Source organism: Heterodontus francisci, chromosome 35 (assembly GCF_036365525.1).
Source record: "Heterodontus francisci isolate sHetFra1 chromosome 35, sHetFra1.hap1, whole genome shotgun sequence".
Lineage (NCBI taxonomy): Eukaryota > Metazoa > Chordata > Chondrichthyes > Heterodontiformes > Heterodontidae > Heterodontus > Heterodontus francisci.
In genome coordinates this window covers 31,838,415-31,865,695 of record NC_090405.1, presented here as the reverse complement: position 1 = coordinate 31,865,695, position 27,281 = coordinate 31,838,415, and the positions used below count along the sequence as shown (strand labels likewise).

The 27,281-nt window shown below is 46.5% G+C and overlaps 1 protein-coding gene across 7 annotated transcripts in view; it reads right to left on the bottom strand.

The window, feature by feature from the left end:
- tln2b (talin 2b) overlaps positions 1 to 27,281 on the bottom strand; it is a 293,811-nt gene that overhangs the window by 121,099 nt on the left and 145,431 nt on the right. For 6 of the 7 annotated variants that reach the window (XM_068015241.1, XM_068015242.1, XM_068015244.1 and 3 more), the window contains 15 exons: positions 26,419 to 26,548; positions 25,125 to 25,277; positions 24,425 to 24,567; positions 22,776 to 22,903; positions 22,509 to 22,572; positions 20,397 to 20,501; positions 18,614 to 18,769; positions 16,745 to 16,846; positions 9,587 to 9,663; positions 8,624 to 8,804; positions 8,175 to 8,288; positions 6,604 to 6,712; positions 5,289 to 5,497; positions 2,321 to 2,419; positions 614 to 781 (listed from right to left, as the gene is read on the bottom strand). In XM_068015241.1, the coding sequence (XP_067871342.1) occupies positions 614 to 781; positions 2,321 to 2,419; positions 5,289 to 5,497; positions 6,604 to 6,712; positions 8,175 to 8,288; positions 8,624 to 8,804; positions 9,587 to 9,663; positions 16,745 to 16,846; positions 18,614 to 18,769; positions 20,397 to 20,501; positions 22,509 to 22,572; positions 22,776 to 22,903; positions 24,425 to 24,567; positions 25,125 to 25,277; positions 26,419 to 26,548 (1,938 nt within the window). Of the gene's footprint in view, positions 1 to 613; positions 782 to 2,320; positions 2,420 to 5,288; positions 5,498 to 6,603; positions 6,713 to 8,174; positions 8,289 to 8,623; positions 8,805 to 9,586; positions 9,664 to 16,744; positions 16,847 to 18,613; positions 18,770 to 20,396; positions 20,502 to 22,508; positions 22,573 to 22,775; positions 22,904 to 24,424; positions 24,568 to 25,124; positions 25,278 to 26,418; positions 26,549 to 27,281 lie in introns of those variants that run through there. The other variant, XM_068015248.1, reaches the window with a different exon arrangement.

Genomic DNA, 27,281 nt, shown 5'->3' with positions numbered 1-27,281 from the left:
AATCCCACTAACCTGCTTTCCCCCATAACCCTCCAAATTTCCCCCCTTAATTAATCAACGTTTGTTATTTTTTTCTACTGACCAGCTGCAGGATGTTGATGCTAGGGAATGGGTACCAATGTGTCAACGTCAGACGATCCCAGTTGGTTACAGCACAATGAGTTACAGAGCAAAGATCCCCTTACTCTGACCCAGCCTCAGTAGAGTGCCCCTTCCGACAGCAGGGTGGCAATCCTCCCACCTCCAGCCATTTCGGCCTGTCTGATTAACACGGGCAATTTGTGCCATATTAGGGGTAGCTTATGCTGTTGGCCCCAGGTCCCTGGGAAAAGGACCGAGATTATTCCCATAGCAAGCAGACAGACAAGGCTTTCATCCATTCTAATTGGGCTGCACTTGACCTAAGCTCCCAGAGGTCAAAGGTTAGGGTCTAACCCACTGCACCAACCATTTGTGGCCTTTATGTAACAAAACTCGTTTGCAATCATAACAAAGGCTTCTTACACAAAGCAAGAGTTCCTCAATTGATGCAGTTATGGTCCTGGTAGAACCACAGAAGAGGAAATCTGGGATCGGAGTCCATTCCTCGTGCGCTTGTCTGCCTCGCACTCACCTTTGCGCAGGCGACCAGCTGGGAAGTGGACAGGGCACACTGAGTGGCAGCAGCAATCACCCGGTTTTGCAGGACAGTGTCTTCAGCCACCTGGGCCACGTTCTTTGCCTTGAGGACCAGCATGGCCGCCGCATTCGCCACAGCTTTGGCCAAGCTCATTAACACGTCCTGCCAGAGGGAGACAAGAAAGTAGCATGTCAGTATTACTGGAGGAATTCTGTCCCTTCACCGTGATGAACATTCAGTCACGCCTGACCTGGTACATTCACAGAGCAGAATGGAAAAATAAATACTGTGCATCTGGCATAGACTGGGGGTTTATTCTGCAAATGTACGATGGTTCATTTTCAACTGATTGCTGACTAATGACACTGAGCATTAACACTAACTGCTTACCGGTTAATAACACTGAGCAGCAGCAACATCATGTATTTATATAGCACCTTTAATGTAAGAAAAGGTCCCAAGATGCTTCACAGGAGCATTATAAAGCAAAATTTGATACCAAGTCACACAAGATGATATTATGGCAGGTGACCAGAAACTTGGTCAGAGGGAGGTTTGAAGAAGTGTCTTAAAAGAGAAAAGCGAGTTCGGGAGAAGGATGTTAATTGCGTTGAACTGAATTCAGGTTATGGGCATTAACTGGGGATTCACTTGCACGCCTATATATAGGAGCAGACTGAAACTGTGGCTGATGGATCTTTAGGTGCATGATATGCAATGTGTGTCTCTGTAAATAAAAGCTTGCAAGTGTGTAAAAACTAGGCTCCGGGTCTATCCTTCTCCACCTGGGCTTTCTGAGTTGTAACAACGGAGAGGTTTAGGGAGGGAATTCCAGAGCTTAGGGTCCAGGCAGCTGAAGGCACAGCACCAGTGTTGCAGCAATTAAAATCAGGGATGCTCAAGAGGCCAGAAATCGAGGAGCACAGATATCTCGGAGGGTTGTAAGGCTGGAGGACAGTGAAGAGATAGGCAGGGGCGAGGCCATGGAGGAGTTTGAAAACAAGGATAAAAACTTTAAAAATCGAGGCACTGCTTAACCGGGAGCCAATGTCGGTCAGCGAGCACAGGGGTGATGGGTGAATGGGACTTGGTGCGAGTTAGGACACGGGCAGCAGAATTTTGGATGACCTGAAGTTATGGAGGATAGACTGTGGAAAGTCAGTCATGAGTGCATTGGAATAGTCACGCCTGGAGGAAACAAAGGCATGGATGAGGGTTTCAGCCTCAGGTGAGCTGAGGTGGGGCAGAGTGGGCGATGTTACGGGGGTGGAAATAGGCCATCTTAGCAATGGTGCAGACATGGAATGCATCAATTACTGGCCAACAACACGAAGAATTAGTACTGCTGATCACCGGGTAATAACATGCAATAACATTCAGTATTAACATTCCCTCACTACTGGATAATAATACTGAGCATTAACATCTCAATTAGCATCAACGACATGCAGTTTCTGAACAAGTACATCTGCGCGATTGAAGTAGACTGACGATTGCAACATTCTGGAACAAATATAAAACACAAAACAATTTTACGCCAGACAAGACAAACCAATTCCGTGAAACTCCTTCTCAAGCCAACATGACTCGGATCCTCAAATAGGACGGGTCACTTTTAAAGGAGCTGTAAAACTAAGATGACACCACTTAACCCTTCATAAAGAGGCACAACTTCCTCTTCAAAGAGTCTGTTCTCCCTACCTGAAATCGCTCGTCTGTTTCACTCTCTCCAATATGCCGCAGAAGGTCTCCACTGGCCTGTCCGATGCTCCCAGCTGCCGTCAGGACAGTCTGCCGAGTCTGGGGACGAAGACACAGACAAACACATGCACTTCAGACAAAATATACCTGCTCCAGCCTCTACTGGCTCAGTGCATCATTAACTACTGTGTGGTGATGCACTGAGCCACACAGTTTGCAAAAGGTGCCATCTCCTATTAACAGTTTGCAGAGACAATGCAACAAGTCTCCGTGCCCTGGGCCAAAAGCAAGGATTTGCAGCCTTTGTATTGGCACCGTAATCCAGTGGGAAGTCGCACAGTACAACAGTTAGTCCATATAATGCAGAGTGTATTATTCTGCCACTAAGGCGGAACGATAACTTCAAATTGAGGCGTGCCTTAAGGTGGAGCCTGTTTTGAATTGCAGAGTCTAAGGTGGAGCTGTGTCTAAGGGCTCATCCTTTTTTTTTTTAAAAAGCCACAAAGTCTACTTGCTGTAATGAAGCAGAGATTGAGGACAATAAAAGTTGAATTGCTGGACGAAGAGAGAAGTTTGCAGATTAGGAGATTGCAAATGTGGCCTCATCAGGAAAAAAGGATGCATGATGATATGATCATTTTCATTCTTCCCTTCATACTTCTGACATTCTGAAGTTTGATGGATACACTTGGAACAGATAGATATGTATTAAGGGATAGAATTAACTTCGATCAGTCAGGAGTCTGATCATATTCTGGTACATTCACTGTCAAAGGTGACAGCACATGTACATCAGACAACAAACAGAAACCTCGAGGAGAAAAAGAAAATACCAATAAAAGGGAGACAAATCTGAACTAAACCGTTGACAGACAGCAGTTTGTATAATTACTGTGTGTTGATTCATGAGGCATTTGTTAGGAATGAGGTGTTACAGTTATCAACAGAGATTGAGAGGTTTAGATTTCTCCACTGGAGTTAAGAAAGCTGTCTTGAGATATTCAAGAGCATGACAGCCTTGATAGAATAGACAGACAGATTGTTTTCGCTGGTCAGTAACAGAGCATAAATTTAACAGAATCACACAAAAGATCAAGAAAAAAATGTCTTCGACAGTGTTGGGTTTGAACGTGGAATTCTCTGGCAGAGATCATGGTTGAAGTATATTCCATCACTACTTTAAAAGGAAATTAGATAGTTGCTGGAAAAGGGAAAACATTCATGGATAGCAGTGAGCAGGAGAGCAGGATTAGACTGGGTGGCGTATTACAGGGCATAGGGAGTGAGGAGAGCGGGATTAGATATTGTAGAGTCAGAGTAATTTATGCACAGAAGGAGGCCATTTGGCCCATCAAGTTCATGCCAGCTCTCCTTGGAGCTATTCAGTCAGTCCCACTTCCCAGCTCGATCTCTGTGGCCTTGCCAGTCTATTTCCTTCCACTGGCCATCCAATTTCCTTTTGAAGTCATTGATGGTGTCCGCTTCCACTGCCCTTGTGGACAAGAGATTGAAGGGTGTAGGGAATGAGGAGAGCAGGATTAGACCAGGTGGGATATTAAAGGGTATGGGGAATGAGTGGGAGAGTGGGATTAGACCTGGTGGGATATTAAAGGGTGTGGGAAGTGACGAGAGCAGGATTAGACCAGGTGGGATATTAAAGGATATGAGGAATGAGTGGGAGAGTGGGATTAGATCGGGTGGGATATTAAAGGGTTTGGGGAAGTGAGTGGGGGGGGGGGGGAAAAGAGTGGGATTAGACTGGGTGGGATATTAAAGGATTTTGGGAAGTGAGGGGGAGAGTGGGATTAGACAGGGTGGGATACTAAAGGGCATGGGGAGTGAGAGGGAGAATGGGATTAGACTGGGTAAACCCATACAGGGAGAAGACCAGTGCAAATTGGATGGGTCTGACTTCTGATTGTACTGGAACATTCTAAAGTAAAATGGATTCCTGATGCTGCAAAACATGCACTTTATACACTTTATATAAAACATATACACTTTCACCTTTAATTACTATCTTACAATTTATTTATATCAATAACTTTTACCATGGTGATGCAGTGTTCCAATCGGAAAATGAGAGGTATTCGGGAGAGATTTACATCTAGACCAAGACCCAAAAAGAATTGAAGACAATCTTGGATTCAACCGTTTCCAGATTTCTCGTGCTTTCTTCATCCTCTGCTAATCTGCGATCACATTTACCCCCTCCTCCAGACCCAGCTTTTGTCCTTTGCCTTGTCTCATCACCACCCACTTTCCTCTTGCACCATCATCACTTCTGCTGAAAAGGTCATCGATCTGAAACGTTAACTCTGCTTCTCTCTCCACAGATGCTGCCAGACCTGCTGAGTATTTCCAGCATTTTCTGTTTTCATTTCGGATTTCCAGCATCCGCAGTATTTTGCTTTCAAATACGAGACACAAAAAGGTGGTTGAGGGAAAATTTAATAGACCTGTTCAAAGTTATGAGGGGGTTTTGATAGAGCAGATAGGGAGAAACTGTTAGCATTGACAGGAATATTGGTCACCAGATGACACACGCTTAAGGCAATGTACAAAAGAACCACAAGGAAGACGAGGAGATTTTTTGTTGTGAAAACGACGAGTTGTTATAATCTGGAATGCACGGTCTGAAAGTGTGATGGAAGCAGATTCAACAATAACTTTCAAAAGGAAATTGGATAAAAGATGGGCTGAATGGCCTCCTTCTGTGCTGTTTGATTCTATTTGACTTTTCTGATTTGATTTTGGTCTACGGCTCTTTCGATTCTGCAGGGGGAATTAATGGTCACATAAAAATGTTCCAAAAATGGGGCAAAAGGAAGAGTATTTAGTGACCCACCCATATCTTCAGATTTGCATTCCATCATTGAACCAGCAACAGGTTCTGCTGCCCTCCTCCAGCTCCACCTTTGCAGATGTGAAACACTCTGCCCCAGCCTGCAGCCGACCCCCAGCTCACCTCTCCCGACGAAGGCTCAACTGCCTTCAGTAGATCGGACACCGCCCCGGCCAATGTTCTCGCCGCACGCAGAAGGTCCTGCCCACTTCCAACGTCATCGTCCATGAGGGCAGCCAGCATCTTCACGCCCTTGGACATTTCCGTTAGATTGGAAGAAATGGTAGTAATAGCGCAGCCCACTGCCGTGTAATCAGTGTCCGCAGGATCTCCTGGAGGGGAACATTACACTTTACACACCTTCTGCTCAAAATCTCACTCCAAACCTCAACAACGAGACATTCCTCCTCCTCCCGCCAAGGTTTATGTATTCCTCCTGCAGACCACACATCATGCTTGCTTGCTCCCAGACCTATATAAGCAAGAGGCAGTACCCTGGGCTGATCAGCCCTCTGCATTAGGAGAAGGCGCGTTGAACATTTGGCACAAGCTGACCTCAAGGAGAACAGGAAGTGACAGGAAATGCAGGTGCAAACCTGCACCTCAGGCTCCAGGCTGCTATTGCACTAACTGCTGAGATATTGTGCTAAGCAACTTTCAAAGATAAAGAAAAAAAAACGCCAGTTGACTTAATCTGATCCATTCAAGAGCAGAGTTTGGCACAGGTGACACCAACCAGCAACCCAGTGAGGAGGCAAGAAACAACTTTAAGACTGTGATTTTCACCTCCATCTATTCTGATTCATAACCCAATGGCAGTCTTGGCGTTACACAGGTCAAAGTTGAGAGGAGGTCATGTGTCTGTCCTCTTGACCCATGGAGAGGAATTTGCTTGTACGAGCAAAACACTTTCATATAAAATCTCATGTTCGGAGTTTTATAGATCATGCTAGAAAGACAGCTTTAAGCTGAAATGGGTGGCAGTGAGTGATGTTTTTGTTTGAACGTGAGGTACTATGTACAGTGCTGACACAAAATACAATTTAGGAAGTAAATATTTGGTCATATTAAGACCGGTTTACATCTTGTAGACAATTCTTCAAATAACGCTTCATTAGAAGATCCAAATCTCCGAGATGCTGCACCTTCCATTTGTTTCCCTCCTAAGTTTTTTTCCAACTTTGCCCTCCCAGAGAGAGACTTTAATTGATATATTTACATCCGCCGAGTTAGACAATCACCATTGAACAGCAAATCAGTGCAACGCCACTAAACTCTCAATGCTGGTGTCCGACCACACCAAGTAACAACCTGCAATGCTCAGGATGAAACACTGGAGACAGCAGAGGAGGAGGTTCAGACACCAGGGAAGTGGGAGGTGCTTTCACTGGTTTGAAGGTACGGTCTTGGTGCTCACCCACAACCTCCAATCACTCACCCGCTGTGAGGTTGACTACAGACGCAGTCCCTGCAGTGATCGCATCAACCTGCGAGTGGATCTCATGCTTCGATTCATCCACTTTGTTCTGAACCCACACCTTGGATGCCTGAGAAAAGGATGAATCAACAGTAACATTCAGAAAGCAAATGGCCCTCATCCCATCGTAATCACTGTACATTGCCGAGAAAGTTACCAAGGCATTTGCTGCCCTTCAAAACATTCTGAATCACAGCTGGTACAAGACAAGCATCCTTTAAAATAAACGTTCGCACGGTGCATTCTTTTGCGCATCTTTTTCATGAATATTTTCCAAGGCTTCAAATCAACCAAAGCACTTTTTCATCCCATCCCAACAAGTCCGGCGTAGTACCAGCTCCCAGTTAGTGCAAGCTGCAGTAACTTCTCACTGGGGCCACGTGGGACCGACTGCTGGGATGTTGAGTGAGAAGGGAGAGCAGAAATGGAGCTGTCATCCTGCAGAGCTATACTGGTGAGTGGGATATCTACTTCTCAACGCGCTGTATGGGAAGTCCCCTTACACATCTCACAAAGCTTTACATCTCGGATTACTTTGAGCATTTCCTAAGTAGGCAAACTGAAGGAGTATAGGCTTCGAACTTGCACTCCAATACTTGTGAGCTACTCTCTTCCAAAATATCAATTTTAGGGACCACAGAAATAAGGTAATCCCTTATAAAACCAAGAAGAAATTCAGGAGAAACATCAGTGCCTGGAGAATGGCGAGAAGGTGAAACACACTGCTGCAGAGATGGACGGAAGGGAATGTTGGATAAACACATGGGGGAAAATGGAATAAAAGGATATACTGATTGGGTGAATTGAAGAGAGGGAGGAGGCTCATATGAGTAGAAACACCGGTACATACCAGTTGGGCTGAATGGCCTGTTCCTGAGCTGAAAATTCCATAGTACTGCTGCCCATTGTCCAAAGCTTTGGAAGTAACTGGCTCAAACCTCAGTTTCAAATCACACCCATTAATCCTCAGAGAAGCCGTTGGACGGAGTGAGAGTTGGAATATTTCACCTGAACGCTAACGCCTGAGGGTGGCAGTGGAGGGGGGGTACGAAGGAGCAGAGGGCATTGGCTGCACACACCCAGACCTTCACCAGCTGATCCCAATGCATCCGCAGGATGCAGCTCCCATCCGCGATGCCAGGAGGAAGACAACGGGGACACAGAGATTTTCAAACTGCTCCTCCCTCACCACCTCCCTTCCCAAGGGCGTAATATTAGTGTAGGTGATCACCCTGACCGTTTTGTAGAAACCAGCCAGTTTTAATTCCCACTCAAATCTGTGGGATTGTAAAACCGGGCCAGTGACAGGCAAGGGCAGTTCCACATGACAAGCTGTAAATCCGGCCCTGAGGCGCATCAGCAGCGTGAGCGAGCAGAGTCCTTGCTGACTGGGGAAGCGCGCTAAAAAATCCATCAGACAAAGCCAATAAACACCGAAAACGAGTCCCAATGCTCTCCCATTCTGAAAAGCTGCCGAGTACAATGATCACTTGAAACAAGGTGCAATGAGGAAGTGCAGCAATCACACTCACCATGTCCTGCCCCAGTGGGGGCAAATTATCTATCTCAGTTAGATCAGATTGAGCTTGTTGGACCGCCTGCATACTGGAGTTAATGGTTCCCATTAATGCTTGCTGTGCTGAGGTCTGTTATGCGGAGCAAATTAGCAAAGCAAGTGAGAATAAAGTAATACATTTCTTTCAAAAATAAAACGATGCATATTAATGAACTTAAAACCAGTGCTTGAATCTACGGTTAAATTACTTTAAAATAAAAATCCACAGTCTTTAATAAAGAAAAAAAGAGACTGAATCTGAAAAGCAAATGAAAGTGTTTTAAGGAAACTGGTGCAACAAATATTTTTTCCGTGTTAAGTCTTGGCTCCCAAACGTGACTCAATAACAAACTGTGAAGTGAATCCTTACTGGTTGCAAAATGAAGGCTGGACATTGTTGTCCCGAAATGTAATTCCAATTCCTACCAGTGGGGGCATGTGGCCCCGGTGCATCTGCCCGCTCAGGATCTGCTGCTGTGGAGCTGGCATGGTGCCCATGTTAATGCTTTCCGGCCCACCTGTGCCCGGCCTCATCACAGCGGGCAGCGCCACAGACGCATGCTCGATCTTCCCCGTCTTGTTAAACTGCTGCTGCAATATGGTGGATCTGCGGGGTAAGGCAGGGGAGCAGAGTTATTCATCAGGACACACATATTGGGGGGCATTTAAATCATGATTGGAGAAAAAGACTTGCATTTAGATTGTGCCTTTCACCACCCCAGAATGTCCCAAAGCACTTTACAGCCAATGAAGTTCTTTTGAAGGAGTCACTGTTGTAATGTAGGAAATGCAGCAACCCATTTGCGCATAGCAAGATCCCACAAACAGCAGTGTGATAATGACCAGATGATCAGCTTTAATGATGTTGGTTGAAGGATAAATATTGGCCAGGACGGTGGGTAGAACTCCCCTGATCTTCAAAATAGTGCCATGGGATCTTTTACACCCACCTGAGAGGGCAGACGGGGCCTCAGTTTAACATCTCAACTGAAAGACAGCACCTCCAACAGTGCAGCACTCCCTCAGTACTGCACTGCAGTCTCAGCCTGGATTATGTGCTCAAGTACCTGGTTTGGGACTTGAACCCACAACTGCTGACTTCGAGGCAAGACTGCTCTCAACTGAGCCGCAGCTGACACTTTTTAATTTGAGGTAACAGGTGCTTTCAGAAAATCAAGACATATGAAGAATTTTTCCTGACCTAGTGGGGCAGTAAATCTGGCAGCTTTAACATAGAGAGGTAATGTCCCCTGTTCTCTTCATACACTGTTCAGACTTCAGTGTATTCAGGAAGTTGCTAGGATGGTTAAATATACATTTCAGTGAGAAGTAATGAGCATCCCACAGTATAGGTAATCAGTCAGCAATCAAACAGTTTTGAATTTTTACTTTTTTGGAGAAACAGATTCTTCCAACATCGTTGACTCTTCATCTCCTTCGAGTCCAAATCGGTCCTTACTTTGTTTCTACAGATGATAAAACAGCAAGGAGAAAGTGTTAGAAAAACAACAAACACATGAAAGCAGGACATTAGCAGACAGGTCTGTGCAGTTATCACCCACACAATTACTCTTAAACTGATATGGGAGTTATCTGAGCATTGCACAAAATTAGAGAGAAAATACAACCGACCAGTCCTTGATGGTGTTTATTCTCAACATGAAGAGCAGTCCCATTCCCATATGCCTTCCCCACTTCCATATCCTTTAAAACCTCCCCCACCATCCCCTTAACCAGCTATCGAACCTGTTCTTAAATGTTGACATGGTCAAAGTTTCAATCACAATCTCTGGTATTCCACACTCAACTCTGTGTAAAAAATGTTGGTCCTGCTATCTGTCCTAAATCTCCTATAATTAACCTCAAAGCTACGCCCTCTTGTTCTAGACACCTCCATCACTGGAAAAAGTATGTCCTTATCTACTCTGTCCCATTGCTTCATAATTTTAAATTCTGTATCTTCAGACCAGAAACGTTTTTTTGTTTGACAAATATACAAACAGAGGTAACAAAGATGATGAGATAATGACTTTTACTGTAGGCTGCTACTTTAACAGTTCGGAACGTACTAGGTTAATCATGTGCAGTTTGTGAAACTGCTTTCCTTAAAGAAATGAGTGGTTTACACGGCAGCCAAAGCTCCCTTGCCTCTCAATCTCATAACCAGAAGAACACCAAAATGCGCTCAATTTTCAATAGTTTCTTAAAATGTACAATCCATTCGTAAGGATATTGAGCTGGATCTTGTTATTAAAAAAAATGAAGGACTTGCATTTATATAGCGTCTTTCATGACCACAGGACGTCTCAAAGTGCTTAACAGCCAATCAAGTACCTTTGGACATGTAGTCACTGTTACTCCCTTTCTGAGCCAGAGAGGTTGATTAGCGTCACATCATTGTTAAATGGTCATTGTTAGTTACCAGCCGAACTTTCTGCAGTCAGTTTGGTGGGTAATTAATGTGCAAATCCAGCAAAGTTCTTAACAATACCACGGAGGCTAAGCACGAGATTCTGTTTGTGCAAAACAAATAATAGAGCAGAGTAACTCAACCAGCAAGTTCTGGAGATTCGCAACTCATGGGCAATCAGTGTAGTCACTGTTATGTCGGAAACGTGGCAGCCAATTTGCACACAGAAAATTGTGATAATGACCAGATAATCTGTTTTTGTGTTGTTGATTGAGGGATAAATATTGGCCAGAACACGGAGGATAACGCCCCTGCTCTTCTTCGAAGTAGTGCCGGAATCTTATACATCCACCCAAGACAGCAGATCTTGGTTTAAAGTCTCATCCGAAAGACCCCATTAACCTTCTAAATTCCAGGGAATGCTAGTTCATGTAATTGCTCCTTGCAGACTTGATAACATTTTGGTAAATCAGCAGTGCACTCCTTCTAAGACTAATATATGCTAAGGTGTCGTGCCCAGAACTGTACATAGTATTCCAGGTGTGGTGTAACCAGGGCTTTGTATAGCACTGTACAGCAGATATCTCAAAGCCTTGGAGAGATATCACCAGCGGTGCCTCCGCAAGATCCTGCAGGCACTCAAATATCAGTGTCCTCTCTCAGGCCAACATCCCCAGTATGGAGACACTGGTCATGGCTAGTCAGTTAGTTTGGGCGGGTCACATCGTCCACATGCCTGACACAAGATTCCCAAAATAAGCTTTCTACTCCAAGTTCCGTCATGGTAAGAGACTACCAGGAGAGCAGAGGAAAGACTACAAGGATGTCCTTAAAGTCTCCCTGAAAAAATGTGACATCTCCACTGATTTGTGGGAATCTCTTGCCCGAGACCGCCCAAAATGGAGAAGGATCCGCAAAGGTGCCAGCCAGTTCGAACAACATCGACATGCACAGGCCACGACCAAGTACAAACAGCGGAAGGAGCATTCGGAAATTCGAGCATCTCATTCACTCGCCTCACCAAACTCCACCTGCCCCACCTGTGGCAGAGTGTGTGGATCCAGAATTGGACTATGCAGTCACCTAAGGACCCACAACTTTGGAGTGGAAAAAAGTCATCTTTGTTCCCAAGGGGCTGCCTAAGATAGCAGTAGCAAAACAAGTTCTACTTTACATTCTGATCCTTTACATATCAAGGCAAACATTCCCTTAGTCGAGTGGTCTGTGTACATGGACCCTTAAATCTCCTTGAATCTCTCCCCTCCCTAGCTTTTCACAATTATGAAGTACTTGGATCTATTCTTTCTTGGTCCAAAATAGATTAACTCAAACCTACCTGCGGCGAAATCCATCTTCCATAATTTTCACAACACTGCTAATTCGCACATTGTTGATGTGCAAATCGGAGAGCAAGTTCAGGGATTAAGAGATGGGCCGCGCGTTGTGAATCTCCAATGAAGAGTGCAGGAGGGCATGCCAGGAGCAGCACCAGGCAGAACTAAAAATGAGGTCAGCCTGGTGAAGCTACAACACAGGACTACTTGCATGCCAAACAGTAGAAGCAGCATGCAATAGACAGGGCAAACGATCCCAGAACCAACGGATCAGATCTAAGCTCTGCAGTCCTGCCACATCCAGTCATGAATGGTGGCGGACAATTAAACAACTAACAGGAGGAGCAGGCTCCACAAACATCCCCATCCTCAATGATGGAGGAGCCCAGCGCATCAGTGCAAAAAACAAGGCATTTCACTTCAGCCAGAAGTGCCCAGTGAATGATCCATCTCGGCCTCCTCCTGAAGTCCCCAGGATCACAGATGCCAGTTTTCAGCCAATCCGATTCATTCCACATGATAGCAAGAAAAGGCTGAAGGCACTGGATACTGCAAAGGCTATGGGCCCTGACAACATTCAGCAATAGTACTGAGGACTTGTACTCCAGAACTTGCCACTGTTCCAGTACAGCTACAACAGTGGCATCTACCCAGCAATATGGAAAATTGCCCAGCTATGTCCTGTGCACAAAAAGCAGGATAAATCCAACCCAGCCAATTACCACCCTATCAGTCTATTCCTGACCATAAGCAAAGTGATGGAAGAGGTTGTCGACAGTGCTATCAAGCGGCACTTGCTCAGCAATAACCTGCTCACTGGCGCTCAGTTTGGGTTCTGCCAGGGTCACTCAGCTCCTGACCTCATTACAGCCTTGGTCCAAACATGGACAAAAGAGCTGAACTCCAGAGGTGAAGTGAGAGTGACTGCCCTTGACATCAAGGCAGCATTTGACCAAGTATGGCATCAAGGAGCCCTAGCAAAACTGGAGTCAATGGGAATCAGGGGGAAAACCTTCTGCTGTTGAAGTCATACCCAACACAATGGAAGATGGTTGTGATTGTTAGAGGTCAATCATCTCAGCTCCAGTACATCATTGCAGGTGTTCCTCAGGGCAGTGTCCTAGGCCCAACCATCATCAGCTACTTCATCAATGACCTTCCTTCAATCATAAGGTCAGAAGTGGGGATGTTCGCTGACGATTGCACAATGTTCAGCACCATTCGTGACTCCTCAGATACTGAAGCAGCCCATGCCCTTATGCAGCAAGACCTGGACAATATCCAGGTTATGCTTATAAGTGACAAGTAACATTTGTTATGACCAGGTGAGAAAGGTGCCTAGGGGTCTGTTACTATTTAACCTGGTCTTGTTGTAACAGGGTTTAATTTTAAACACACTGTGTTTTGAGCTCCCCCTTTGTGAATCCTTGCTCACAGCTTTCCAATTATAAGGCAAAGAAATCAGCACAGCAGGTTTTCCTTAGGTTTAAAGAAGAAAAGTGAAATTTATTACATTTACTTAAACTCTAATACGCTTCATGCCTATGGATATACGATGTGCCCACACTAGCATGCACACGCGAAACACACATGCAAATAGGGACAGAAAAGAGTAGAAAAATAAAATGGAGAGGGTTGAGGCAATTTCAGAAGAATTTCTTTTTTACTGTGCTGTGTTTCCAGTTCACTGTAGAGTAAATCCTGGCCACCCAACCCCAACCTGACCAAACCCGACAACATGTGTTGGGTTGGGGTCGGGTCAGGTCTATATTCCGTGTCCAGCATTCAGGCTCGGGTCGGGTTGGGCCCGGGCTGGGTTTTAATTTTATACCCGAGCCAGGCTTTACCATATACTCCTTGATTGTAGACAGCTCTTACTTTTCATTGGCACCCAGTATTCTTCTTAAACCTTGTTCACTGCAGGAGATCTTTCTGTCTTAGTGTTCATTTGTCTTCAATGGTTTCCGATGCTGGTGTAAGCGAGATGAGAGCAGGCAGGAGAGAGATGTTCTCAAACCAGGAGCTTTCTGAATTCAAACACTGTTTTCTCCAATTTAAAACTCTCAGTTCAAACCTCTGCAACAGCCAGTTAGTCATGTGATTAAAACTGGTCTGACCACTTATTTCGTGTATTGAGGAAGCAACGACTGGGTCCCCATTGTTTCAACACGGTCTGTTACTATGCAAATATCTATCCAGTCAGGGGCTTGCAATTTTAAGTTTTAATGTTCATGCGGCTAAATAATGTGTGCCTCAGTCTTGGCAGGTGGTGGGGTGGGGGGGGGGGGGGGGGGTTACCTGACACATTCACACCACACAAGTGCCAGGCAATGACCATTTCCAACAAGAGAGATTCTAACCATTTCCCCTTGACATTCAATGGCATTACCATCGCTGAAACCCCCGCTATCAACATCCTGGGGGTTACCATTGACCAGAAACTGAACTGGAGTAGCCATATAAATACTGTGGCTATAAGAGGAGGTCAGAGGCTGAAAATCCTGCGGCAAGTAACTCACCTCCTGACTCCCCAAAGCCTGTCCACCATCTACAAGGCACAAGTCAGGATTGTGATGAAATACTCTCCACTTGCCTGGATGGGTGCAGCTCCAACAACACTCAAGAAGCTCGACACCATCCAGGACAAAGCAGCCTGCTGATTGGCACCCCGTCCACCACCTTCAACATTCACTCCCTCCACCACGGATGCACCGTGGCAGCAGTGTGTACCATCTACAAAATGCACTGCAGCAACTCACCAAGCCTCCTTCGACAGCACCTTCTAAGCCCACAACCTCTACCACCTAGAAGGACAAGGGCAGCAGATGCATGGGAGCACCACCACCTGCAAGTTCCCCTCCAAGCCACACACCACCCTGACTTGGAACTATATCGTCGTTCCTTCAGTGTCGCTGGGTCAAAATCGTGGAATTCCCTTCCTCACAGCACTGTGGGTGTACCAACCCCAAATGGACTGCAGCAGTTCAAGGAGGCAGCTCACCACCATTTTCTCAAGGGCAGTTAGGAATGGGCAATAAATGCTGGCAGAGCCAGTGACGCCCACATCCCCTGAAGCAATATAAAAAAAAGAATCTGCTGATAGAGTTACTCCACTCTATTACTTGTTTTGCATAAACAGAATCCCGCCCTTAGCCTCCCTGTTATTGTTAAGAACCTGCTGGGCTTGCACGTTACTTACCCACTAAACTCATTGCAGGTATTAGGCTGATAATTAACAATGTGACAAGCGTTAATGCAATGCCAATCTCTCTCGCCCAGAAAGGGAACAATTTAAACTGTTGAGTCTCATTCCAGCAGCAGGTTCTTGGAAATTTAAAACATTTCAAATGTTAAATGCTTTTTCTTACTGCTCCTTTCTGTCTCTTTTTCTCTCTTAATCCAATCTTTATCCCCTCTCTTTCGTTGTCTTTCAGCCACTGATTTGATTCTAATTCACTGTATTTCCTTCTCTGTTGTTCCCCTGTTACTTTCTCAATCCTTAAATGTCATTGGTTAAGGAGACAGACGCTGGCTTGGTCTTGCACTGAGGTCTCAGGAACTCCATTGCCCTCACTGCACTGTTATCAGTGAATCACACTTCAGCAATTTGAAGCAATAAATTATCTTTGAGCTGAAGGGTGCAGGATAAAGTCTAACTGACGGGGCAGGTCACAAGATTCTCCACCCTAACAAGGTTTGGCCCATTGATTGTACACTTTCAGATCCAGGGGAAAGAAGCTCACAGACGTCATTTCTCCAGGAGACAGCCCACTCTCTATTGTAAAAGGAAAAATCTGAAGAAATTTATAGATTAACGCTTAAAATAAGATCCCAGGTTATAGTATCAACAACTGGCTAAACAGTCATATTATGAAAAGTGAATGGATTCTCTCCCACCCACCAACAGACAAGAATTGTTTAATGAAAACTTAGTTGTTGAGCTGATTTCGAGAAGAATAATAGTATCTCACACACACAGACACACACAGACACACACAGACACACACAGACACACTCTCCCCAGTGGAATTACTCATTGCGAGTCAGAGATTACACTACTGCAAAGGAATTGTTGGGTTACGGAATTGACTAACTGGGACAGGCAGATTTATCATTCTCCAATGATAAAAGTTTGAAAGACAACCTACAAAATACTTAAAGGAATAGACAGGGTAGATGCAGGTAAGATGTTTCTCCTGGTTGGGGAGTCTAGAACCAGGGGACACAATTTCAAAATAAGGAGGAAGCCACTTAGGACCGAGATGAGGAGAAATTTATTGACTCAGAGGGTTGTGAATCTTTGGAAGGGCTGAATGGCCTACTACTGTTCCTATGTTCCAATGGGGACAGGCCAGACTGGCTACTGCAGGGACAGGTAAGAGTGCAATGAGGGCAATCCCACTCAGTGAGATAACTGTTGAACAGTATGGAATGATGACAAGCTGGTCAACCATGCAAAGGCTGCCCAGAGGATGAGGAAGGGGAATGCATCTTGGCGACAGGTAGAGGATTTCGAACTCTGATTCGGGCAGGTACAGCACAGTGGCAGGGGCGGCATCTAAAGAAACAGCCTCAAACATGGAGGTGTAGGAAAGATGGGCATGGATTTGGGAGGCAGCAACACGTTCAAAGATTTTAGAAAGGGAAGTGGGGTTGGAGTCAGGGCAGTAGCTTGCAAGGGCAGAAGGGTTGAGAAGGGGGTAGCAAAATAATGGGTTTCAATGGGAGAATTCAGGTTAGCGCTACAGTGATATTTTCTCTTCACATTTCCTTGTGCTGCAACAAAATATTCAGTGCACGAACCTTTTTCAGGATGATGTCAATGTAGCCAGCAATTAGCTGCGAGATCTGTTCGCCCTCAGTAGTCTGAACAGAATAGTAGCTTTCCTGGTACTCTCCAAAATCCTACAGATGAAGACAGAGTTTGGTGAACACTTACAGCTTCACACCAGTGCTGTTCATATTGTTGCCCGGTGAAAAGCATAATGTACTCCAAAGAGCATTCACGCCCCAAACAGCCGCCACTTTCCCAGTTTCTTTTATCTTCCCACAACATGGGCTGCATTTTATGCAGGAGGCAGGGCTCCCAGCGCTGGGCCGAACCGATGCATTTTTTCTGACACCACCCTCCTCCACCGCCCCCCCCCCCACCCCAAGAGCGATCCACTTGTTTTTTGGGGTCAAAGTTTAAGGAGGCAGGATCTCCGTCCCTTCAAACACTTTTAACAGGGACAGGGATCCTGGCAACAAGAGCTGCCGGCCAATCACAGGGCCCGGCAGCTCAGCAGTATCGGCAGCACCACTGCAGAGACTTTGGACACAGGCCCAGCAATGGAATATCCCAGAAGAGGAGGATGTGAGGCGGAGTCACCGGGGGCAGTTCAGAAGGCCCCAGCGAGTGGGGCTGGGTGTTGGGCATTCGGTCCGGGGAGGAGGGTCCCCGGCAACATTTCTTCCTGGTGGGGATCCTCTGTGGGCCACAAATTGTCCACAAAGGAGGGAACCCCCACACCACCACCCCCCCCAAACCCACAGGGAGGTCACCTCATTTTCTAAGGCATGCTCCCCATGCGGCGGAGGCCCCTCCGCCACTGGTAAGATCCCAGCGGCAGCAGGAATAGGCCCTTATTTGGCACCTGGGCGGGGAGGCTGTTATCGGCCTCTCTCCCCCCAGGAGAATCGGAACTGGGATTCTTGGTGTCGGGTTCCATGGCAGGTGATTCTGCCCCGATTCTCCAGCTACGCACACCCCCACGCCCCGCCACAAAACCTGCCATCGGGATGAGCACAAAATCCAGCCCCTTGTGTGAAAGGGTGAACAGATAACCTGCTCGGTGTGCACTGGCTGGATACAAAGTGCTTGTTGTGACTACCCTGCCAATCTGAGACAACCACCCCACCAAGTGATTCTTCCCATTGAAGACCAAACTTTAGACTAAAACTTTCTCGGTGTAGCCCTGGGGACGAAATAGTCATCCTGCCAGCTTGCCGTACCAATTGGCACAAAGCACCCAGAGGGCCAAACACTCCAAGTGACAATTTTACCCGAATCACTTCCTCTGCTTCACCAAGTTCAAAAGACAGATTCTGTTTAAAAATCCTGTGCATGCTCCTGCCGTGCCGAAACAAGGAGTCATGTACAGACCTAGACAAGGAGTGAGCCACACCCACTATGGATGGACTCCCATCTCTGTCTCCAATGCTGCACATATCTCTCATGGCTCCTGGTAGTCACAGTGACGGCCTCACCCTGGGCACCAGTGTTGGCTCACAGGCCACACCAGGTCAAGGGTCGATGTTGGGCCAATGTCCTTAAGTGATATCCAGCTCCCTTGCAAGTGGACCAAGTCCACTGTTGTGGCCCACACGAATTGGCAGTCAGGTGACTAAGGGAGCCAAGAAAGTCCCACAGCTGTGTTGCTGGAAGTAGAACAGAGTGAAGTTCAGACTCCGATTATTGGATCTTCAGCAGTCCGCTGCAGCTGTTCGAACTGTTCAGTAGTCCTGAATTTCCCGTGCCATTGGGCTAAGACATCATTTGATCAACAGGTGGAGTGCGGCCACGCTCCAGGAGAAAAACATCAGGCATTTCTCAGCTTTCATTCTTTTTTTCTCAACAAATCAAATGAGGTGCAAACAGTAGTACAATCTGTTCAATATCCATTGTCCTACCAGAGTAAAGCTCTTTGGAGAGGCTGCCCAGCGTTTTACAGTCGTGAGTGGCCACTCCTGCATCACGTCTTTGGTTCTTTCATCGACTCGCATCACCGAATCTTTGGTAATGCCTAGAAGCCTAGGAACCAATTTGTTCTTCCCCTTCATCTTTTCCTAAAGAATGAAATACCATTCATTTGTAACAATTCATTGAGTAAAGCCACTGTGCCAGAGTTGCACTGAATACAAATCTATCTCTGGTCGGTTTGCTTTCAATGCAGTGTTGAGTTTTTGCAAATGTTTAACAATACATATTGTGTTCATGTGTTCACTGTGAAAACTAGCAGCGAAAGTGCCAATTACAAACCAGTTCCTGAGATGACCATATTCAATGGATTCTCAACTCATTTGGACTTAATTTCAAAAAGAAAGCGGTGATCCAGTGCGTCTTTCCCCGCACATGGATTGTGACAGTGTCATTGAGTAATACAGCACAGAAACAGGCCCTTCGGCCCATTGTGTCCGTGCAAGCCATCAAGCCTTTCTATTCTAATCCCATTTTCCAGCACTTGGCCTGTAGCCTTGTATGCAATAGCTCATCTAAATACTTCTTAAATGTTGTGATGGTTCCTGCCTCTACCACCTCTTCAGGGAGTGCGTTCCAGATTCCAACCACCCTCTGGGTGAAAAAGGTTTTTCCTCATATCCCCTCTAAACCTCCTGCCCCTTACCCTAAATCTATGCCCCCTGCCTATTGACACCTCCGCTAAGGGAAAAAGTTTCTTCCTATCTACCCTATCTATGTCTCTCATAATTTTATATACCTCAATCATGTTCCCCCTCAGCCTGCTCTGCTCTAAGGAAAACAACCCTAGCCTTTTCAGTCTCTCTTCATAGCTGAAATGCTCCAGCCCAGGCAACATCCTGGTGAATCTCCTCTGCACCCTCTCCAGTGCAATCACATCCTTCCTATAGTGTGGTGCCCAGACATGTATACAGTACTCCAGCTGTGGCCTAACTAGCGTTTTATACAGCCCCATCATAACCTCCCTGCTCTTATATTCTATGCCTCTGCTAATAAAATGTTCAGTGCGATCCCAGTGGATAATATGAATGGGGCTTAGGGAGTGGATACAATCCAGAGTAATAAAAACAGGGCATCTCTGTCAGCTGTGAGGGCTTGATGTGAAACACATTTGGCCAATTTGAGACCAGGGCCCAAACCCTGCCATCACCATGAGGAGCATTGTGGGGATGGTCGATGCGGGAAATGGAGGGACGACATAAGTATCAGAGAGTTTGGCTAAGCCTCGGGTTTGGGTCGACAACAGGACAGATTGAAGGAAGTTCTCAGCCTAGCACTGACATCTCACCTTGATCGATGCAATTAAATAAGGCTATCCGGAACAAAATAAGGACGGGAGTGAATTAAACTGGGGTCGCTGGCTTGTGCTTGAAAAACCATTACTAATTTGTTTTATTCCTCTTAAAGTGAATAAAAAATTGGGCCCATATAATGATTGCACCAAACTAAAGCAGGCCTCAAATCCGAACCTCCAATCTTGAAGTGTTGGCGATCAGTCAGAAAAATTAAATTGAAATTATTTCCGAGTTCATATCTCATCTTTGGTTATTCCAGAGAGATGGAGATTAACAGTCAGCAACTGTACTTTGCTGCTCCAGTTATCAATAAGTCAATCACATCATCCAACAAATTAGTCCAAGGTACACACCATTACAGTCTAGAATATTTTACTATTTCAAAGAGCGCGTAAACTGGGGTAAGAGGAGAAATTCTTACCTTCACCAAAAAGAATGAGACGCCATAGGTTCGGAGTGAACGGGCCAGCTTAACGTATTTAACTTTTGCTTCAATCTCCGTCATTTCCCCACAGTTCTTGTGCTCCTAATTTAAGAAACCGAATTAGAAAAATTCATTGCCTAGTTTGCTGAAGCTTTCTTTTTGGTTTAAATTATTTGCGTAAGACCAGATGTTCATGGACAGTGTCCTCCCTTCCTGTACATGTTTCTTGGCCACTTTCCACCTCTCTACTACTCTCCATCTGTCTCACTTAAAATAGACAAGGACTTGCAAAGGAAGAAAATGGAAAGATGTGGAAAAGGGTAGGGAAATGGGATTGCAGTGAATAACTGCAGTTGAAAAGCCAGCACGAGCACAGATGGGCTGATTGGCCTCCTCCAATCCTGGAATTTCTACAACTTTTCTCTCCACGGAGGCCTCATTTTGAATAATTGTGGTGTCTAAAATTCCCTCTTTGCTTTGGACTCTTACTGCGAGTTTCCCCTTCTCTTTGTCTCCCAGTCTCTATGTGTGGTTCCCACAGTCGGGTGCTTGAGCTTCATGTCTCTTTGTCACAGATGAATACACTTAGCAAGAGGCAACTGTTAATAACTTGCATTTTTATAACTCCTTTAACGTATAAAATGCCCCCCAAGGCACTCGACAGGAGCGTTATCAAACAAAATTTGACATAACGAGATACTGGACAACTGATCAAAAGCTTGGTCAAAGAGGTAGATTTTAAGGAGCATCTTAAGGGAGGAGAGAGAGACAGAGAGGTTTAGGAACGGAATTCCAGAGCTTAGGACCCAGGCAGCTGAAGGCACGGTCGCCAATGGTGGACTGATTCAAACTGTAAATGTGCAGGAAGCCAGAATTGGATTAGTGCAAAGATTTTGGATGAGCACAGATATCTGGGAGGTTTGGTAGGGCTGGAGGAGGTTACAGAGATAGCAAGGGGAGAGGTCATGGAGAGATTTGAAAACAAGGATGAAAATTCTCAAACTGAAGTGTTGCTGGACCGGATGCCAAGGAGCACAGGGGCTGACGGGGGAAAGGAACTTGATGCAAGGCACGTATGGGCAGCAGAGTTTTCGATGAGCTCAAGTTTACGGAGGGTGAAAGGAATGGGAGTGGGGAGGGGAGGCCAGCCAGGTCAGTGACAGGTATTCACCTCGACTGCCAGGGAGCTGGTACAACGTGCGCAGAGGCCTAGCAGGAAAATGGGGAGCCTGAAACCCAGGAACACACTGCAAAACCATACGGGCAGGGAGTTCCAGGAGGAGAGAGAGCGCAGCCATAAGGCAGGCCAGGTGGTGGGTGGAATGGGAAAGGTTTGCAGAGCATGGGAAGATGAGAAGGAAACTATCCAAAATGCACACGTACTTGTCACAGAAGGAGAAAAGGCCTCAGGCCTGGACGAAGGATTGAGGAAGCCAGTATGTTCAGCCAGTGGCTTACAGAATCAAAGGACGGTTACAGAAGGAGGCTATTTGATTGAATCTACATCTACTACACTCTCATTCCAAATCTTAACCACTCGTTGTGTAAAACAAGTTATTCCTCAGAAAATATAATATTTTGAACATAGCGATGGTTTCAACATCCATTATGTTCAAAATGTTGTGTTTTGGGTTTAAGAGAGAGTGGATGGGAGGGAGGGGATGGAGGTGGGGGCAGAGTCGACGGGGGGGGGGGGTGGGGGGAGGGGGTGGAGGTGGAGTCAGAGTAGACGGAGGGGAGGGGCTGGAGGCAGAGTGGATGGAGGGGAGGGGGTGAAGGTGGAGTCAGAGTGGACGTAGGGGAGGGGTTGAAGGTGGAGGCAGAGTGGACGGAGGGGAAGGGGTGGAGGTGGAGGCAGAGTGGACGGAGGGGAGGGGGTGGTGTTGGAGGCAGAGTGGAATGAGGGGAAGGGGTGGTGTTGGAGGCAGAGTGGACGGAGGGGAAGGGGTGGAGGTGGAGACAGAGTGGACGGAGGGGAAGCGGGGGGGATTGTGAATGGGAAGCTTGAGGGGAACTGAATTAGCTTTAGGTATTTTTCTGACTGGTTGCTTTTTCATGACCATGAGCCTTGATCTGACGAGAAGGTCGGAGTGAAAACTGCTTCCGTACCTGAAAGATCTTCTTCTCAGCATTCCTCTGCTTAATGTATTCCTTGGGCAGGAACTCCTTCAGACTGGAATACAGAGTGAGAGGGAGAGAGAGAGAGAGAGAGAGGGAGTGTTAAAGCCATGGTTCCCCTGTCACAGTCCCTTCCCCGTTACAGTCCCGCTGCCCAAACCCCACACGTGTCGGGTGGGCCCTGCCCCAATCCGCTACCCCTCACCCAGTCACATCTTTCTGAGCTGCACACACCCACCAGTTAATGTGGAAACTCACTCTAGAAATCCAGGCTTGTGTTTGTGTTCCACGTGGGGTCCAAACTGGATCTGAGCCTGAATGCCCCCGAACTCACAGGCTTTCTCAAAGGAAACTGGATGTGATCCGTTCAGAATATCGTCCCGGGCCTTTAAACAACAGGTACGCAGAGTGCCATGAAATATACAAAAAGCACTTGTGCTACTTCAAATTTACTTCACGAAAAATGCAGACACAACCAGACAGAGGGAGAGAAACAGAGACGTTAACACACGCACACACACAGAGGCATCTCCAACTGACCCAGCCGACATCCTATAATAGTCGAGTAGCCTCCAGATTCCGATGAAATATTTGAACACACCCCAATCTCCACCCAACTGTGGGCTGGATTTTGTGCTGGAGGCGGGGCTTCCAGCACAGGGCTGAAATGGCGGCGGGGGGGTGGGGATGCTCAGCCTTGGCCTTCTCACACCCCTCCCTCCCACACGCCACTTCCCCCTGACGCCCAAGAGCTGCCAGTCAGAGGACCGGCAGCTCAGCAGTATCAGCTGGGAGCGGCGGCCATTGCCGGTATTGCAGAGGCCTTGAGCCCAGGCCCAATGCTAGTACCCCGGACTTCAGTTAAGTGAGGCAGGGTCACCGGGCCAAGCTGGAAGGCCCCGGCGAGGCAGGGTGGGTGTTCATAAAGTCCGGCAGTTGGGGGTGGTGGGGGGGGGGGGGGGCTGTCCTGGAGGTTCATTGTTTTCTGGCCGGGGCTCTCCATGTGCTGCAGATTGCCCACGGAGGAGGGCCCCCTCCCAATCCCGAAGCCCACAAGGAGGGTGCCTCATTTTACAAGGCATCTTCCCACAAGGCAGAGGCTCCCCCGCTGCTGGTTAAGTCCCATCGGCACTGGTGGGTGGGGGATGGGGAAGAGGCCCTTATGTGGCCATTAATAGGCCACTTAATGGCCTCAATTGGCCTCTATGCAGGAAGGCTGAAAACCGCTTGGCGAAAAAGTGGCAATGGGCCCTCTGCTCCCCCATCAAGATTCTATGGGCCCCCTGCCTCTGATCCCGCCTCAGGGGGCCCCATAAAATCCAGCCCTGAGAGTGGGGGCTCCTTCCTCTGGGGCACTGGGCTGAATGCAGTGTCTGAGAAGCTCAGATTCTGAGGCTCGTACTGACATCTTCTGCTTTACATGAGAGGTCAGAAGGAAATAGACCTCAATTTTTGGTGTCTTAGCTAAGGAGAGAGTCCGCCATTGCCTCCTGCTTAGGCTTTTGGCCTATTCAGATGGGGCCTTCAATTCTAAAATGTGGGGAAGGAGCTTAACAAAGAAAAACATATAGATTTAAAATTAGGCAATTTTGATTCGTTTCATTCAAATTTTCTTTTTGATAGTGGGTGTTAGGAATTCTAATTCTCTGAAGTGACATCTAGGTTGAGGCGCCTAGATACGGGCTCAAGCCTGAGGCAGGAGGAGATCCTGGTGCGGCACCCTCACGGCATGCAATGGGTCAGTGTACCTCACCCGCCATACTGGATCCTTAGGCGCCCGCTTTACGCCTGTAAATCAATGTGATCCAATTTCTAGACCTAAACTCATTCGTGGGAATCGCCCAGGTTAATCATCAAGCTCTTCTCCATCATACGATTGTAGCCAATCAGTGAAAGGAATCCTGTACCTGTACATACAGCAGGTTAAGCTGCACGGGGTCTCGGGAATCCACATTTTGGTCGGAGTAGAAAAACTTGCGTCTTAACAGCAGCGTTTCATTTTCATCAACCCCTTGTTCTCTGAAGGTTCGACTGTGGTCCAACCAGTTCACTGTCAGAGATAGAAACATCAGCCAACGTCCATCATCCTCACTCTTCCCCCTCCATCGAGTCCCAGCCACTTACCCTCAATATCCCCCCTCCCTATGGACTGGGTACAGCCAGGTCTGTAACTTCGCAATCAGCTTCTTAAATGACGGGACATCACAGAATCTCCTCACCGAGGAGGCCATTCAGCCCATCCTGCCAGCTGTTTGAAAGAGCTGTCCAATTTCAAGAGTTTACCGATAACCGACCGATGGAGCACAATTTGCACCATACCAAACAACGAGATTGGGGGATCCCCATCCAGTCATGTAGCTACAATAATGCATCACATCTCCTCAAAATATAACCCAATCACTAAGGAGAATCCCAGGGAGCTTTTCTTTTACTCAAAAGGACTCTTATTCTTTGAAAATATTTCCTGAGGAAATGTATTGCTTTAACACCTTTATTTAGTCATACTACAAATTTAGTACTGCCCCCATTGACCAACAACAACTGAGTGCTGCTGAATTGCAAGAGCCCCTACTGACTGTCTCCATTCTAAACTAACACAGGCCTTACAGTCATCGTCTGTGTGAAGCTTTGCTTTCAACTTCTCCATCTTTTTCTCATCCCGTAACAGCGTCCTATCTTTCTTCAGTGTCGCAGTTCCATCTTCCTTTTTCTCTTCAATAGTGTCTTGGATCAAAGAATATTCTTCATAATTGGTGATGCCTGAAATTAGAGGAATATAGTCGGTCCTTATTGGGACTGGGCAAAGATTGTCCAAAGCAGACTCCACATAGTGGATCAAAGATGGTGCTGAGACCTCAATGTCAAGTACCAGATAAAAGGAGACTTTGTGTCAGCACTTGTGTGTCAGCTGTGACTCAGTAGATAGCACTGTGCCCTCTGAGTCAGAAGGTTGCGAGTTCAAGTCCCACCCCAGCGACTTAAGCACAAAACCTAGGCTGACATGGCCAGCGCAGTGCTTAGTGAGTGCTGCACTCCTGGAGGTGCCGTCTTTTGGATGAGACATTCAAACTAAGGTCCGGTTTACCCTCTTCGGTGGATGTAAAAGATCACATGGCACGATTGTGAAGAGCAGGGGAGTTCTCCCCAGTGTCCTGGCCAATCCCTCAACCAACACCCAAAACAGATCATCTGATCATTATCACGTCACTGTTTGACGGGAGCCCGCTGTGCCCAAATTAGCAGTCCTGTTTCCTACAACAGTGACCAACTTCAAAAGTATTTCATTGGCTGTAAAACACTTTGGGAACATCCTGAGGTCATGAAAGGTGCTACAGAAATGCAAATTTACCTTCTCATGAATTTTAAATAGCCTAATAGTGGTGTTAAACGAAAGCAGATTGGAAACTGAGTAACAGGGATTAGCGGAAAACTTCCCAGTGACTTGATAGTTTCACTCAGTCAGCTTTCTAAAAATCAACCAAAATACTATCAGAATATCCGACATAAACAGAACAAGCTGAAACCAGACAGCAGACAGACAGCATCCGTGGAGAGCAGAGGCAAGTCACAGTGCTGGGGTGGGTCCCTGGGATTTTCTGACAGAGATTCCAGATCTGAACCGTCGACTCCTCTTCGCCCCACACCCGCTACTGGCTGTTTCCAGCTTGTTCTGTCTCCGATATGTTTCCAGAATCTGCTTTTTGCTTTTCACTTGTCCTGCCGACCCTCTGAATGGAAAACATTTACACTGATAGTAAAAACCTGCGACATGGAGCGTCTCAGTGACCCGAAACACTGGGTCAGAAACACTCGGCCCAGCTCGCAGACAAAGCAAAACGAACGTGGATGGTTTTGAACTTGGTCTTGAGACTGGTATAAAAACAGCAGGTACAATACAGACCTATTCTACTGCAGATGGGGACGAGGAGTTCACCAACAGTTTTGGAATCATCAATCATGACAGTCTTCACTGCCCCGTCCAGCATCCTCACTTTCTGTGGCCTCTGCTTTTTCTTATACTCTAGAATGTCCTAAGCAGGAAAACATAAGACACGTTAAATCACAACGGCCATTCAGCCCATCGAGCTTGTTCCGTTGATTGACTGTATATATTCCAGCCTGAAACCTGCTCTACTCAGTCTCCTCAACCAATATAACAAGTCTAACATCCAGGAGATAAAACTCCCCGGCCTTCTTCCACGAAGTAACCTAAGAGGGCAGCGAGCTAACGTTACAGAATATGTTTTATAGCCCAGTTCCATTCTGCAGGTGGCATACAATCATAGAAGAAGGCCATTCAGCCCATCAGGTCTGTGCTGGCCTCCGTGCCCCGTGCTCTCCTCACAACCCAAAACTAATTTGCTGATGACATCGACAGGCGGCATTGTAGTGTAAAATTACAAAGAGATGTTGGTAGATCATGAATGGGCAAAACTGTGGCAAATAGATTTCAATGTAGGCAAATAAGAGGTCATCCACTTTGGACTTAAAAAGGATGGAACAATGCACTGCCTAAATAGTAAAAAGCTAGAAACAGTGGAGGTCCAAAGAGGCTTGGGGATCCTGGTACACAGATCATTAAAGTGCAGTGAACAGGTACAGATTATAATCCAAAAGGCTAATGGAATACTGGCCTTTATATCCACAGGAATAGAGTAGAAGTAGGTCGATGTCATTGGAAATAATCGTCATGTCACAAGTCTCCTCATAACTTTCATTTGAATGATCGGAGAAGAACAGGATCCATTAGGTCTCTGCCAACCT